This window comes from Equus quagga, chromosome 9 (genome assembly GCF_021613505.1).
Source record: "Equus quagga isolate Etosha38 chromosome 9, UCLA_HA_Equagga_1.0, whole genome shotgun sequence".
NCBI lineage: Eukaryota > Metazoa > Chordata > Mammalia > Perissodactyla > Equidae > Equus > Equus quagga.
In genome coordinates, this window is record NC_060275.1 from 94,347,263 (window position 1) to 94,363,888 (window position 16,626).

Here is a 16,626-nt window from a genome sequence, read left to right on the forward strand (position 1 = left end):
GGCCTCTGTCTCCCCTGAGCCACGGCGCTGGAATCTGTCACACCTAGGGAGGGACCTCCCCTCACCTCCCGCAAGGGTGCTGTGTGTGGTGAGGAGGGGTCTGTGATGTAGGAATCCAGGTTTGGGCTCCGGGCCCAGTGCCTCCAGAGGCTGTGGACTGGTCTCTCAGGCCGTGTGAGTACTAAGCCTCTTTAAACACAAAAATGCTAGGGCTTTGCCATCCACTTTCTACTGTTACATGGATATCAGTCTTGTCTTCTTGGCTGGGTTGTAAACCTTGAGGGCAGGGGTCACTACCCCTCTTAGATTTCTTAGCACAGGGCTGGCCATGTGATCGTTTTAGATTGATTCTCCATAAGGATGATTTTGGGGTGGGATTTTTCCTTTTTCTTGTGTATATAATGGGGAAAGGTGGTGTATTTTCCGTTGATCCATGTGCTAAAATTGAGTATCTTGGGTACCTCTTTATCCCAAACCAATTTGTTTCTCTTCTTGATTTCAGAAAATGTTGATCATGTTGTTTTCATGAGCATGGGAAAAAAACAAATTGGTCTGATAACTTCTGAAACTTTCAAATGGGAAGGAATTTCTTTCCAGGGCAGGTTGATGAGTTTGGCAGCACTATTGCACTGTACAACTCCAGGGGGCACCGTTCACACTTTTTTCTCTATGAACAGCACCCCCTTGAGTTGTGCAATGTAGGGCCCTCAGTGTTGGAATCGACTTGATAATTCCCTCCTGTCTTTTTTAGTACCGTTGGTTTTTACTCTTCAGTCGGCTAGGTTTTACCTGGGGTCCTCATGAAGGAACGACAACATAGATTAGATGGCTCTTCAAGGTCTCCAGGCCTTGTGATTCTAGAATACTCTATTGACAAATTCCTTGTAAGATACTGCCAGTGTCCACTGAACCCCAAATCACTGCACTGACTGAAGTATAATGTCGAGTCCATCAAGATGACTAACATGGATGGGAGTTGAGGAGAAAGAGGAGAGGTTGTAAGGCAACCATTCTCAATCTAAGACTAGGAAAAATAAATTGGTTCTAAAAAGTCTTTGAAAGTCTTTCTCCACCTTTCCTTAGCAGAGAGCAGTAGAGGTTCACTGCCAGCTGACTCCCACCAAGGTACCTCAGCCTTTGTCGCATCCCCACCAGCTGGGCTTACCTTATGGGTAGGAAGAGTCCCATCTAATGGACCTTAAGAAATCCACCTGCCTTAAAATCTTTTCCATTGGTTGGTCCCTAACACTTGAAATGAACTAGGAGACATTTTTTTCTTTTGTGTCAAGAAATGCTTCCCGTAAAGAATTAAGAAAAGGCTTAAAACTAGTTTATTAGTGTTAGAAATAAGAATGACATTTACCCTTGAGGGATGGTATTGGCTAGGAGGAGAACAGGGAATTTCTCACCTACTGGGAATGTTCTGTTTCTCCATCTAGGGGTTCCCTCTATGAAAGATTTACGGAACTTTATAGTTATGATTTGTATATCTTTCTGTATGTTTATAATGCTGCAAAATAAAGTTTATTTAAAACAATTCTTAGAAGATAGCCTTGGGAAGCATTCACAGATATTTATAACTTAGTTAAAACAAGGAGATGAGTTTATTTCTAAAATAGAGTGAGCAGGATGCTGAGATACTAGGATGCTAGGGGGAGCAAGAGTAGGTGACAGAGGAGGTGAAAGGTCAAATTTGTCTTCCTGAGCTTCTGCCTGGGGCTCATTCCTTCCTGGAGACAGAGTACAAGCCCCCAGAGAACTGGACACTTTTTCCTTAAGTCCATTCCCATTCTCCTTCAAAGATACAAGAGAGGTGAGCAGGTTGTGGAGAAGATTGGAATGAAGAGTGCCTTCTTTGGTTCAAATCCAGAACTGGTTATAGACGAAGGTGATTCTCTTGGGCAGTTAGCTTCAGGGAAAGCGTAGAGCCAGTCCTTCTTTTGGAAAGCAAACCATAGGTGATTTCTTCCAGCATGACTTGGCTCCAATTAAATGAGAAGAGACCAATAGACTGTGGACCCCTGGGTACCAGGTGTACAAATCTCTGTGTTTATGTTAGGAGAGAAGGGAGATGTAGAGCTCAGCTGGGAAATCTTTTCACCTCCCCAAACCAGCAGATATTTCCTCATCTCCCCTCCAGCCGGTTCCCATCTCTGTGTCACACACACAGGGTCCTGGGGCCAGCAGCACTACTTGCCTGTGAACAAGTGTCCTGCTTCCCTCCAGCTAATGATTCATCCAGCTCTCCGAGGTCTCCATCAAGCTTCTGAGAAATATTTAGGCTGAAGAGGTGATTTCTGGGTGCATTGCTGGCAAAGCTGGCTTTGTGGAGGAATGCAAGTAGAAGTTACCCTTTAGGAAGATACTTGTTTGGCTTTTAGGTGTTCTCACTCCTGTTTCCCGTAAAATAGTTATTTTATTCTCAACTGGAGTCCTATCGGTTTCTTCTGCACCACCTGAGTCCAAAATTTGAGGTTGAAGAAATACCAATAATTCCTCCTTGAGGGTGATGTGTTTTTACTTCTCCCTAAAGACATCAGCATTAGGTTGACAGCAGTTGTGCAAAGGGACCCCACACCAGCCATCCCTGAGGAGTCTTTGATTTCTACTTTGTTTCCATGGAACAAATGAGCTTCATTAGCAACAGGCCCACATTCTCCTCATGTCGCTGGTCTTTGTCTCAAAGTAGATATAGAATCAAATCTTAGCACTGCATGGAGTGTGTTTCCAGCTCTTTTATTGCAGTCTGGGCCTTGTCAGTTCTTCCTGTCCAAGAGGTTTTTCCTCAGAGAAAGATACTGAGAAAAGATGTTATGTCTCCCAAGAAATATCAGCAAATTTGAAGTCAGATATAGCCGCGACTGGAGTTGGCAGTTAAAATATTACCACTCTGTGTTTGTAAAGCAGTTTGCATGGCACGTGTCCAAGCTTCAGCTCACTTGATTGTCCTAACAACCCAATAAGGTAGCAGGCATTACCTCCATTTTACAAGGTCACACCTCTTTTTTTCTGACTGCCAGTAAAATGTTCCTTTTTTTTTCTATTCTCCTTGTTATTAAAGATATCTTAAAGTCAGTAATCAACATAGGAAGCCAATTATGAGGTTTATGTTAAGATCTGGTTATATCACTGGCTACAGTGAAGCAAACATTTTGGAAAGACACCCAAGCCAAGGGCTGTGCAATGGAGAACATCCCCCTTTCAAGGAGCCGCTCTTGCCTCCTGACTGCAGGGGCTGCACAGCTGGGCTTCAGACACATCTGCAGAGCAGAGCAGCCAAGCTTTTCACAGTTTCCCTAAGTCCCCCATGTTTCTAGGTTTATTTTACAAGCTTAATGTTTATTGAAATGCTGTTTTGACTCTGGAGACCCTAATACAATGAGATGACATAAAGTCTGAGATCCGGAAAGAGCCTAATGATAGATAAGACTATAAGCCATGGCTTTTTCTAAGAGCTTTGCATATATAAACTCATTTAATCTTCACAGCAGTTCTTGATTATCCCCATTCTTCAGTTGAGAACACTGAAACTGAGCAAGTCCTTTGTCCAAGGTCACAGAGCTAATAAGTGGAGGACCTGGCATTTGAACCCAGTTTAATTCCACAATCTAGGCTCCTGATCACCTCAATGTGATGCCTTAGGCAGGTCATCTAGGGCAAGACCTTTCCATTGATGTAGAATTCAGATCCTGAGAGTTCAGTCCATCCTAGGAGATCACTGGCAAAGAAGTTTTCTAAGCCCCTCGAATGACACTAAGAAATTTTCCTCAAGAGAAAAGAGAGTTGTAGGATATACCACTTCTAGACATGACCTCCAAAAAGTTACTCGTCGCATTCTCCAGAATATCCGGATTCCTATATCTGTGAAATGAGAGTGCCCTCTTCCCCCTGGAAACTGACAGAGGGCTTTCCACTATAGACTCCTGGAAACTCAGCATCAGATCAAGGACTTAGTGTTATATGTCTTCATTTTCTTGAGAGAGAGTAGCGTTAAACACTTCAAGTCAAATAGCTGTGTGAACATGTACTGGGCTACCCACATACAGGTAAATGTTCTGAGAAATTGTCAGTGGATGTGGAGTATAGGTACCAACTCCATAATAAGCAACTAGGAAACACTGGCTCTTAATTTAAGATTCATAGACATCCAGCGATGGGTTTTAGGGGGGATCCATGAACCGCAAAGTTGTGTGCTTTGTGCACTATTTTCATTATAGTCTCAAAGGGATCCATGACCCCACACATTTAATAACTGTGACTGTAAAGACATTTTCGTAAATTGTTTATGTGTAGCTCTTCTGTGAGATCAAATGACAGACTATGAAAGCGGTGGTTTTAAGAGTTTTAGGGATCATCATGATGGATATAATTTTCACTTTACTAATTTTCTTTGCATAGATAAAGAATTGATTCAAATAAATCTTCGTACTGAATATTTTTACAGACTGGACTTTTCCATCTACCACATGGAGACTTTTTCATTGAGCCTATCAAAAAGCATCCACTGGCTGAAGGAGGGTACCACCCACACATCATTTACAGGAGGCAGAGGCGGAGAGTTCCAGAGATGAAGGAGCCAACCTGCGGATTAAAGGGTATTGTGACTTAAATTTCCTCACCACATTGAGAAGTTTGTTCTGTTCTTTTATTGTTTTATTACAACATGACCTGTTCTTATTCAAATGTGCTAACTCCTCCCCATTCTGTTGCCAGAAAGTCTATACCTTTATATAAATCATTTCGCTTCTCTGTACTCAAGTCTTTATATTCTTAATGGGAAGGGAAAAAAGCATCTCCTACATCTTTGCCACATTAGTTGATGATACTCATATGATATTCACAATGATGAATTGATTTTTTTAAAAAAACTTCTGACTCCCTTAGAGGAAGATAGTTTAAAGACAGCGATTTTCAGTATCAGCAGTGTTATAATACACTAGCATGGAATATTGCTAGATAGCTTGTCATATCTGCATGTGTAGGCAGATTTAAATGTTTGATGATGCTGATAATGATGTGTGAAGAGAAACTGAAAAAAAATAGCAGCGTGTTATCAGAGGATGAATTCAGCTAGGCTTCTTTTGGCTGCATTTGTTTATAGTTCACTGAATATCATTCTTCTCCCTATGCCCTGGGAGTGATCTGAACTGCTCCTCTCTGCCTTGTACTCAACAGTTTCAGGTGGTTTTCATAGATAAACTGACCCAAGTTAATTCCTTGTAACTCACACATTCTCTTTAATGGGTAGGAGGTAATAGTCTATGCATAAAGGGCCACCAGAAATTGGGACATCTTAAATATTGTATAATTTCTCCTTTTTTCGGAGTAAAAAATAATGGGTCAGGGGGACAGTTAACAAAAGGAATCCATAATATTATGTATATGTCTTAAGGGTTTGGAAACCATGGACCTTAAGGGGAAAACAGACAGATGATGAAGGAATTAAGGAAGATGGATTCTCATAAGGATTTGAAGGGACTCAGAAGAAGGAAAGAATGAAAGGAAAGGACAAAGGGACAAGTAATTTCTCTACAGACTTCACCCAGACCCTATAATAGATGGTAACTTTCCTGGGAGTTCCTTCTATAATCAGCAGAGTAAGATTAAACAGAGTAAGGAATAAGAAATAATGTTTTCCATACACAAAAATGGACAGCAACTTAAATTCCTTAATGTCAATAAGCTATTGCCACTTTATCCTAAATTATGTAACTTGCTGTCTCGATCTCCTAGCAAGTACCAAGAGAAGGAAAGAGACACATTATCTGGCTGGTTTGATAGATATGGTACCAATCTAGACAACTTCTTCTCAGTGTGGATTTTCAGGACCGTGTTTGTCACCAATCCAATCACCTGAATAATTGCCAAATTCCTATTACACATCGGATGATGGATGACACTTTGTAGGTGTGATTCGATGTTTTTTAGATCACTAGGGCATCACTATGGTAGAGAGTTACTAGGGCAGTGAGTGAATTTGGCTGGATAATTGCTCCTGTGGGCAGAGTTGCTCTGTGAAGTGAGCTGGGCTCTTCCTCATCCACCCACCTTGAACACCTTCTCTTCCTTATAACTCCCCTGTTGAGATAGAGCTGATTAACGAGTGGAGAATGGCACGTGTTTAGTCATAAAGGCAGAAGGGATGGATAGGAAAGGAATGAGGTTGATAAATGTCGTGTGCTACCATGAAAACTTCTCTCATTAACTCCACCTTGCAACAGTTTTTGCATGGTGAATTTCTCCAGCTACACCTTCTACAAAATACTCTCTTATACTTGCTTAAAACCTCACAATGTCAGAATTGAACAGCTTTGTTGGAAGGACCTTTGAGAGTGCCTAATGCAGCCTCTTTCTTTCACCAAAAAAGTAATTGTGGCTCACAGAAGGGAGTGAATTTTCAAAAGCATCACGTAGTTGGTGTTTAGAATACAACCAAACTCAGAAATCATGGTTCTGTTATATTTTGGGCTCTGTACTCCCTCTTGCTTACCCTTTAAGTCTTCCTAGAATATAAACCTTGTTTCATCGACTACCTCGAAAGCCCCATTAGAGTAGGAACCCCCTCCCTACACAGTATGTGACATAGTGTTAGGTGCAAAGTAGACATGTAGTGAATCAGGGCTGCCAGGTGGTGTAGTGGTTAAGTTCACCTGCTCCCCTTCCACAGCCCTGAGCTCGCCTGTTTGAATCCTGGGAGTGGACCTACACACCACTCATCAAGCCATGCTGTGGTGGCATCCCACATAGAAGAACTAGAAGGAGTTACAACTAGGATATACCACTATGTACTGGGGCTTTGGGGAGAGAAAAAAAGAGGAAGATTGGCAACAGATGTTAGCTCAGGTCCAATCTTCCTCATAAGGAAAAAAAAAAAGGATGAAGGCTGACACAGTTACACTTGAAGCAGGTTGAATAAAAATTACCTTCACACCTTTAAGTGCCCCTGATTACAAGCAGATGCTTAAAAAATAACAGAAAGAAATGCAGTGAATCATTGAAATGAAAGTGAGTGATTCATAGCTAAGTAGATGAAACTAGAGTATACTAGCCTCTAGTCTACATAACATTGATAGAAAGAAAAAAAAATGTACATTTCCTAGATGTTGAAGAAATGTCAGTTGTTTGTTTGTGATCACCACCTTTCCTAAGACAATAAATGTGTTCAATACTTAAATGATAGCTAGAGATTCAGGAATAATCTAATATGCTGTGAATATTCTTAAAGTATAGATGACATTTGGAATTTAAAACTCTTGGTATATTGAAAGGTACTTGGTCTTGCTGAGCCAGGCAATTGCAGTGTTCTGATACCACATAATCCTGCAGAGATGAAGGAATTAGCTCACACTAGCCATGTCATTAGCCAACATTAAGGTATGCTCCAAGCTTAGGTCAGTTGGTGTTGCGAGATTGAATTACTGTGATTATATCATGAAAGATCACCTTGATTTGTGTAAAGCATTCTGTCTTTATAATGCTCAAAGCAGGAACACTCTTGTTATTGAAAAAAGATGTAATTTAAAAGTACTTCAGGACTGAAAATGTATCAATTATTTTCCCCTAAAATGTGTCCCTTCACTTTTGTTTATTTCCCCATAGAAAGGTGCCCAGGAATTTCACAATAAGTCCCTTATCAATATGGCCCAATGTAATTAAGTCCTTTTTTTTCAGGTCTTCAGTGTGATGCTATTTTGTTATTGATTTGATCAGTTTGAACCTGTTGACTTTGTATTCTGTTTCCACCACTAGACTCATCTTTGTATCGTAAGTGTCAGGGACACTTGTATCCTAAGTATCAACCCCAATGTCTGATGCATAATAATTGTTTGTTTGGTAAGTGTCTGTTCACTGACTGAGTGAGTGATGTTTGTTTGCAGTGGGATCCTGCCCTTGTGAGTAGACACCCATCTCACCTGGGCTGGGGTCGAAGCATTCCAAGAGTGCTCTGAGTCACTAAGACATAGCAAATGTGTTCTTTTGGCAGCAATGTTCATTTATGTATTTGTCTCACAGCTTGATTAATGCCAGTGTTTGGGAAAACAAATATTCCCACCCCTACACAGTCCCATTTCTGTGCAGCAGCTGGAAATCTCATAAATAACCATAAAATGGTTTCTTTATGGGGAAGGAAGTTTACTTGTTAGATTTGAAATCAAATATTTGAGGAAATTATCAATGCACTTTGTGCTCTGGATTCTCTCCTCCAAAGACAGAAAGCAGCTCCCTGGAGTACTTTCTGAGCCAATAAGCCAAAGATTAGAAAGTTCCAAAATTTTTTTACATTGGTTTATGTGTCGTTGATTGACCTTCCTTCCTTCATGAAAAGTTTGGTACTTTCTATGGGCCAGATACTAAGGGACACAGCTCTGAACATGCCAAGTTGGACCTTGTCCTCGCAGACTTACAATCTAGGGGGAGGAGACCTTAAACAATAATTATAAAAATAGTATATATGAGCATTGTGACGAATGCTGTAAGAGTGTACAGCAGAGGAACTTGATGTGATCAGGAGGGTTGGAGAAGGCCGTCCTGGGATAAGCCATAGATCGGGTATAGATCTTAGGGAGCCATTTTCCCTGAGATCACTTCTGCAGACTATCCAGCACTTGAGGAATGGTATCTGTTATGGATTGAATCGTGTCCCCCCAAAATTCGTATGTTGAAGTCCTAACCCTCAGTACCTCAGAATGTGACTATATTTGGAAATAGGATCTTTAAAGAGGTAATTAAGTTAAAATAAGGTCATCAGGGTGGGTCCTAGTCCAATATGACTGGTTTTCTTAAAAGAAGAGGAAATTTGGACATAGTCATGCACAGAAGGAAGACCATATGAAGACACAGAGAGGATGGCCATCTACAAACCAAGGAGAGAGGCCTAGAACAGACCCTTCCCTCACAGTCCTCAAAGGAACCAACCCTGCCTACATCTTGATCTCAGACTTCTACCCTCTAGAACTGTGAGAAAATAAATTTCTGTTGTTTAAGCTACTCAGCCAGTGGTACTTTGTTATGGTGGCCGTAGCACATTAATATGGCATCCAGTCATTAGCCTACCTGCACGGTGATCCTCTAGGTCTTTCAAGCTATGAGCAGTTAGTTATTGCTGTGTGAGCAACAAAAGATCGTACACACATCAATAAGGTCTAGTCAGGGCTGGCTTCATGGCATGTGACGAGTGCAGAGGCACAGGGCCATACTCAGAAGAGTTCTCTGCTTAGTGTTTAGTGCTCTCTGGTAGCCACCTTGAAATTCTTAATGATTTTGTCTCTGACTTGTGCTTTGTAAGTGAAGTCTGTTGGGATGACGGAGCATGTGCCAGGGGCCTAGAACCTTAGTTCACACATACTCTCGCCTCTTACCACCTCCTTGCCTTCCAAGGATAGGGTCTCTGCTACTTTCTCCCTAGCCCCTTGGTGCCCTGGTCCCACCTGGCCTCGTACTTTCCATGCTGACCCCACTATCACTGTGACTCTGTCTGGCGCAGTTACCAGGTCACACCAGTGAGGAAAGGTCGGGGTTCCTCGGCTGTCCTCCACCCCTGGGGGATCCCAGGCACACACATGGGGAGGTTCAGGATTGGGTGCATGTCCCACAGTGTCTTGGGTTGAGGCATGGCAGTGGTCCTCCCCATCCCAAGCTGGCGTTTGGCAGGCAAGTTGGAGGGGGACTGCTCATCCTCCTCCCATTTAGGTACCAGACATATCCTAGCATGGTGTTTGCAATTCCTTGGGGGTTGCCCATCTGCTCTAGGTTTGGGTGGTGGGCTGTGGGAAGGAAAGATTGACTTCCCTGCCCCTGGCCAGGGTCTTGCCTTTTCATTTTGCACTGACTTTGAAAATCATGTAGCTGGCCATCGGTTTAGAATTGCTTTGCCTGCAAAAAATTAAAGTGACTTTGACACATATTAATGACACGCCTGAGATTGCTGTATAATTAACCATAGATGGAAAGCAATTACTATTAATCATTGTTTTTAGTTTTGCTCATATATAGGCAAATGAGTTTTACATTTTTCTTTTTCTGTGGTGGAGTTTAGAGAAAATTGGACTGGAAATCGGGAGAACCGTGTTCTGTGCCACCTCTGTCATTCTCTGACTTGGTCGAGTTACATGAACCACAGCCTCCGTTTCCTCATCAGTAAAATGAAGGGGTTGGGAAACCTTTGTGGATTCTTTTAGCTCTCATGAGTCTGTTTCTGTTTTTATTCTGCCGTATCTAGAAACAAGGCAGTGTTGACATTCTTCATTCATACCAGTGTGGTTTAAGACCTGTCAAGTGTGTTTGTACACACCGGCATTTCACACTTAAAAGGCGAAGATCTTGGCCCGTCTCTCCTGTATCCCCGGGGCCTGGCTCCTGAGTGCTGTCTCCTTCTGAGCCTTCTGCCTCCTTTGCATCCTCGCCCCATCCCAAACTGCCGTACCTAAAGCTTAGAAGCACAGGCCGGTGCTCCCTTCACCCGACTCCTGACCCAGAAGGGCCAGCCAAGACTGGTATTTCAGGAACCGCTAAGCTGAGGCAGCAGAACTTCAGAGTCTTCAGTTAGTGCAAGTGTCTGGTCTGTCATCACGAGTCGTAGCGTGGAAGGGAAGAAATGGCAGTCCAGAAACTGAGTCTGGACCCGAGATCCCAAATACCTGGGGAGGGATAGAGATGAGTGTGATGTTGTAGCAAGATTAGAGGGCCTACTTATCCGGACGTGGCTTCATGCTCACACACACACTTGTGCACACACACACATTTCTCTGGAAATGTAGTGCTAGTTAAAAAGACTGCACATATATTTGAGTGATGTCAAATACAGTGGGGCTATTATTCAAGCTCAGGACCTCATGTTTTAGCTAAATTCAGCTGGAATGGGGTGCATGTGTATGTGTGTGTGTCTATGTGTAGGGTGTGTGTGTTTATGTGGTGTATGTGTGGGTGGTGTGTGAATGTTTGTGTGTTTATGTGGTGTGTACGTGTTTAAACACACACATCACACCCTGTAGGCTCCAGGAGGTAAAGACAGCTTGCTCAGCTGTGATGACTCAGGATTTTCTGGAAGTTCTTTCCATTCTTGTGAAATATACCATGTTGCAAGCCCAGCGTACTCTCTCCGTCGACAGAGGAGTTCTTTGTTTAATTTAACCGAGAGGCGAGAATCCAAGCCGCGGGGAAGAAAAGGCTTTCCCTTGCTGAGAAGGTGTGCTGAGCATAGAGCCAGTGTCACCCCTGCCAGCAGCCGCCTGTGCTTTGAGGGACTCGCTGCTGCTGCATTTACCCAGGAAGGGGCAGAGGCTCATTTTCTCTGAATCCACCTCCTCCCCCACTCCACCCCCTCAGAAAACAATTTAGTTGTGAGTCAGCCCTCTCACTGGCTCCACAGGAACCCCAAACCTTTGCCCCTTATCGCTGTCTCCCAGTGGGAGCAGCGAGCGCTGAGGTGCTGAGGACTGGCGCCGTCCTTCTTTGGCCATTTCAACGCCATGATGTGAAAACTGACCGACAGTGACTTTCCCATGGTGCTAAGGTTGATGGGCAGCTGTTAATGCAAGTCTGGTGTGAAGATTGATTGGTATGATATGTGTATCTAACCAAAGGACAGGGCAGCTGACCTCAGACAGGAGAGATGAGAGCCAAAAGCTTCTTCCTCGTTCACTGTTAGACTTCGGATCTCTTTTGGCCTCGTTTCTCCTGGGAATATGCAGGAGACATATCAGGTTGAGAGAATCAAAGACACTTTTAATTTGCATGCCTTCCATCTCTTGGGAACATGCCCAATCGAAAGCAGACTATTAGTGTTGGGAGAAGGGGAGTGAAGGCCACTGATTGGACGTTCTGTACTTTAGGCCTGAGTAACAAAAGGTCAAAGGACAGTCCCTCTAGGGACGGAGCAGTGGTTTATCCTGATTCTGGCTCAGAGAGTGACATGAATCAGGTGCTGGTGAGAGAACAGATCGTGGCCTTCCAAGGGGGAGAGCCATCATCAAAACCCCCAAATGGTGCTTCCACCAGCACCCATACTGGAATGAATTCTCTGGGATTCTTTCTTTGAATTTCAAGGGACTTCTTTAGGATTCTGTTGTTTGTTGATCATGTCTGTGTCCATGGTAGCCTGGGGTCAAGGCGAAGTCTCAGCAGGGAACCAGGCAGGTTTGAATCCCACTAGCTGTCTGACCTAGGGCAAGTGACTACTGTATTTTCCTTTTCCTGTTATATCCTGTTTCTATTTTCTCCTCTGTAAACTGTGGAGAATGAAAATTTCCTATCAGGTGGGGTGGGGAGGGGTCCGTGGGAGCTACAGGCTCACAGTTCCTGAACTGCAAGTCCGAATTTCAGAGACCCATAAAAACCAAATGTGTTTTAGTGTTCGGCAAGCTCATTTGGTGGCAAAATATGACCTGAGTTGCTCTGAGGCTGTTTATGATTTTTGTTTATCCTGGTTAACGAGACTAATTGTACATTCTATTGTAGAAGTGTCTACGTGTGTGATTTCAGGGTACTACCCTGGACTCCACAAAGGGTGTTCAGTAATGTAGAGTATGTGATCCGAATTGCTTTTTAAAAAATTGTGGCAAAATACACATCATGTAAAATTTACCATCCTAACCACTTTTAAGTGTCCAGTTCAGTAGTGTTATGTACATTCACATTGTTGTGCAACCAACCTCCAGAACTCTTCATCTTGCAAAACTGAAACGTTACCCTCATTAAACAACAACTCCATACTCCCTCTCCTAAGCCCCTGGCAACCACCATTCTACTTTTCAAATTACCTTTATAATTGCAAAAACTCTGAATTCCAATACACATCCCCCCAAACGTTTTGGATGAGGGATTGTGGACCTTGATGAAGGAAGAGGAATGGCCAGCCTTTGACGGAGAGTCACCACCTTGTGAGACAGTCCTCGAGAGCCCAGTTCCTCCGATCGTACAGGGATTTTCCACTACAACACTCTGCTTCGCACCATCAGGTGCCCATTTGTAAAAGATTGTAAAACGCTGAGAACAAACGCCACTGGATTCTGACTCACAGCAAAGAGAGCGTAGGGACTGGAATGGAGTGCTTAACAGACTCTCCTTTTCTGCCATTCTCTTCATCTCATTTTTTCAGGAAGTAAAGGGGCACGTATTGGTAGCAGCTTGTGGCATCAGGTTTTTAGTGCCACCCCATAGAGCATGATGTGGGATGCTTTCACAGCATTCAAAAAAAAGCATTCAAACCTTCGTGCAGACTGAACTTGTGGGGAAGATGCTGACAGCCCATATAGACCTTGCTGGAGACCTTTGAAGCTGGATTGATCCATTTTGCAGAACTCTCCAGGCACATCATGTAAAGAAGTAACTCTTACCCTCTTAGTCCCCAGCAGATCACAGCATAGAGACCGGCTCTGAGTCATGTTCTCTGTCACTGGACGGAGTCAGGGAACTCTTTACACATCTCTGATTGTGTGGGAGTGGAAGGACAACTCAAGCTTTTCGCTGGAAAACCCAACCGTGGTTGAGCATCATTACTGGAATGTCTTCCTCACACCACCCATTTTGTGAATATCCTAGGAGGAAATGGAGAGGTCGTTCTCTGCAGAGGGCTTATGCTTTCTTTCCGAGTTTGTAATCACTGGGGACAAAAATGGATGCTTGAAAAATTGGAAGCCCGTGACCACAAAAATTCAGTAATCCATCCTTTCATGGATAACTCCTGATAAATATCGAATAACCTTAGTACCAGATCTTCCGCTATGGGATTATCTAAAATAGGCAAAGAATTATATACTTTCAAAGCAGATTATTTTGGTTATCTCTATTATCATCATTACTATTTTTAAAAAGCTATAAGAATCCTCTATTCCCAAAGAAAACAACACTAGAGAACATTTAATGTTATCTGGCCCTGGAAAAATCACACAAATGATCAGTTTCCAAACATCAACATAGAACATTGCAAAACCGTACTGGCCCTGAGCTCCAGCCATTTGGGGTCAGTGACAGAAGAGGTTTCCTTTCCTTAGTGGCATTGCTACCACCATCACTGCCACTCTGTGGCCCGTGCTGGATCCCTGCTGACCTCTCAGCAGCTTGAAGCTAAGGTGCATTTTTCTGACTAGGCCATTAGGCAGCCAGGGCCTTAAGAAGAACAAGAAAACAGGTGAGGGGTGGGGGACACAGAGGGACCAAGACTAGGGATTGGCCTAGAATCTAGGCCACACGCCACATGCAGCCTGCCACCTGTTTTGTATGGCCTGAGAGCTAAGAACAGCTTTTACAATTTTAAATGGTTACATTTAAAATACTTATATGAGTACCTGTATAATATCCTTGATTTTGCCTCTTGATCCACAGAGCCTAAAACATTTCCCATCTGGCGCTTTCATGAAGACATTGCTGACCCCTCCTCTAGGCCATTGGGTCTCAAAGTGTGGTCCCTGGACCAGCAGCATCAACATCACCTGGAACTTCTTAGAGATTCAGATCCTCAGGTCCCACCTCAGCTTTACGGAATCAGAAACTCTGGAAGTGGGGCCCAGTATCTGTGTTTTGACTGGCCCTCAGACGATTCTCATGCAGGTCAAAGTTTTGAGAACCACTGATCTGGACTGTTAGGGTAGTCGTTCATTAGTTATTCATTTATTTCTTAAAACAAGAGGACCCGGGTCAAGGCACTTAACCTCTTTCTGCCTGGGTTTGCTCATCAGTAAGGGCTGCTGTGAGGCTTGAAAGAGCTAAAAGATGTACGGCATATTAAAATAAATGCTCAACGTGTGTTCGTTGTTATCATTTCAAGTTTATTATTGTTATTAAAAATATCTTATTAGATCGTAGGTCAGTTAAGAATCAAGAGGACCTACCAGGGGCTGGCCCAGTGGCACAGCAGTTGAGTTTGCACCCTCCACTTTGGCAACCTGGGATTTGCTGGTTCAGATCTGGCACAGACCTCTGCACCGCTTGGCAAGCCATGCTGTGGTTGGCATCCCAAAGATAAGGTGGAGGGAGATGGTCACAGTTGTTAGCTCAGGGCCAGTCTTCCTCAGCAAAGAGAGGAGGATTGATGGTGGATGTTAGCTCAGGGCTAATCTTCCTTACCAAGGAAAAAAAAAAAAAGAACCTACCAGAGACCTGAGATTTTAGCAGAAATCATTGGGGTATCTTGCAGCAAGGTATGCCCTGGTGGAAATCAGACCTGCTTGTCTAGAAATTGGATGCCGAGAGCTACAGATGCTGTCAGGGTGACCCATGGGTCTTCAGGCCTCTGGGGACGTTCATCCTCTTCGGCAGCAGCCCACTTCCTCGCCAACCCTGAACATACTATATGCATGAATCACTATTGGGAAATCAGGTCATGGAAATCACTCTCAGGGGATAGGGTTGTTGTAAGGGATTAAAAAAGCTACACACGTTTCAGCACAGTAAATCGAATGTGTGATACATGTTAGCTGCTACGTTACAATTTTGAAAATTTGTAATTCTTACTCAAAAATATACAGTGACTAAGTCTCAAGCTGGTAAAAGTCAAGAGAAGCTGAGAGTTCCCTTGTCAGCCAAGATTTCTGGCTGATGCTCCTGCTCCTTTCAGAGGCTTTGTGTCTCTCCCCTCTGCTGCAATTCCTGAGGACCAGCTTTGCAGGACTGTGTCCTCTCCTCTGACCCGGAAGCACTTTGAGCAGTTTAGGCAGAGCCTGAGGGGTCCCTCTTTGCCTGAGGGGACAGGTTTCACTCAGGAGCACCTGGAGTGACAGGGTGATGGCTGTGTCACTTGAGGGACAAAGGGGTGTTGGTCTCCAGTTGCTGGCAGCAGAGGTAGGGAACACATCCCTTGGTTATAGAGTGGAGGAGAGAAAGGAGGAAACCGGGGTCTCTCTGTTCCCTCTGATGGCTCAGCTGCTGCTTGGGGGCTGAGTAGCTCCCTGACTGCTCAGCCGTCCTCTGGAGGTATCCTGATGCTAAGAGGTGAGTGTGAGTGTCAGTGAGTGTGTGTGTGTATGTATATATGTGTGCGTGTTGATGGTTGTGGGAGAGTCCAGGCTTTACGATCACATGGATCTAGCTGTGCATCATGCTACCAAGCCGCTCTGTGACCTTGGGTGAGTTTCTGAAGCTCTCTGAACCTGATTGTAGTTATCTGTGAAATGCGCATGGTCCTTGCTTGGCTAATTTCTGTGTGTATTGGAGAGGATGAAGGTCTCAGTGAGCTCTGGCCTCTATTATGGGGTTTGGTAGCAGATTTTTCTTGCTGATGAGTCTTCTTGGCTGTGTGTGAAGTGATGGTTTATGAAATGGCATTGATAATAATTCTCAGGAGACTTCCGCTCTTGTGGATTCTTTTGGTCAACCACAAAGCCAGCAGGACTTGCTCAAAGCACAGCCATGTTGACATTTATTTGGAATGTAAGGACCCAGGGGTGCCACAGCCACTTTTACTGGCTGAGACCAATCCATCCAAAGCTGATTGCCAGTTGCCCTTGGACTAGCTAGTGAGCAGTGTTTAAGCACCTCCTGCGTGCCAGGTGCAATACGAAGCACTCGAGAGGCTCTCTTACTTCAGACTCACAGCTGTCTTATGAGTAGGCACTCTTATTATTCCCGTTTCACAGACAAGAAAACTGAGGCTTAGAGAGGTTAGGTGACTTGCCCGAACTCACATTGTTA

At 43.8% G+C, this 16,626-nt stretch overlaps 1 protein-coding gene across 3 annotated transcripts in view; it reads left to right on the forward strand.

Moving 5' to 3' along the window:
• ADAMTS12 (ADAM metallopeptidase with thrombospondin type 1 motif 12) overlaps nt 1-16,626 on the forward strand; it is a 308,773-nt gene that overhangs the window by 107,802 nt on the left and 184,345 nt on the right. For all 3 annotated transcript variants that reach the window (XM_046671863.1, XM_046671864.1, XM_046671862.1), the window contains exon 4: nt 4,445-4,595. In XM_046671863.1, the coding sequence (XP_046527819.1) occupies nt 4,445-4,595 (151 nt within the window). The remainder of the gene's footprint in view (nt 1-4,444; nt 4,596-16,626) is intronic.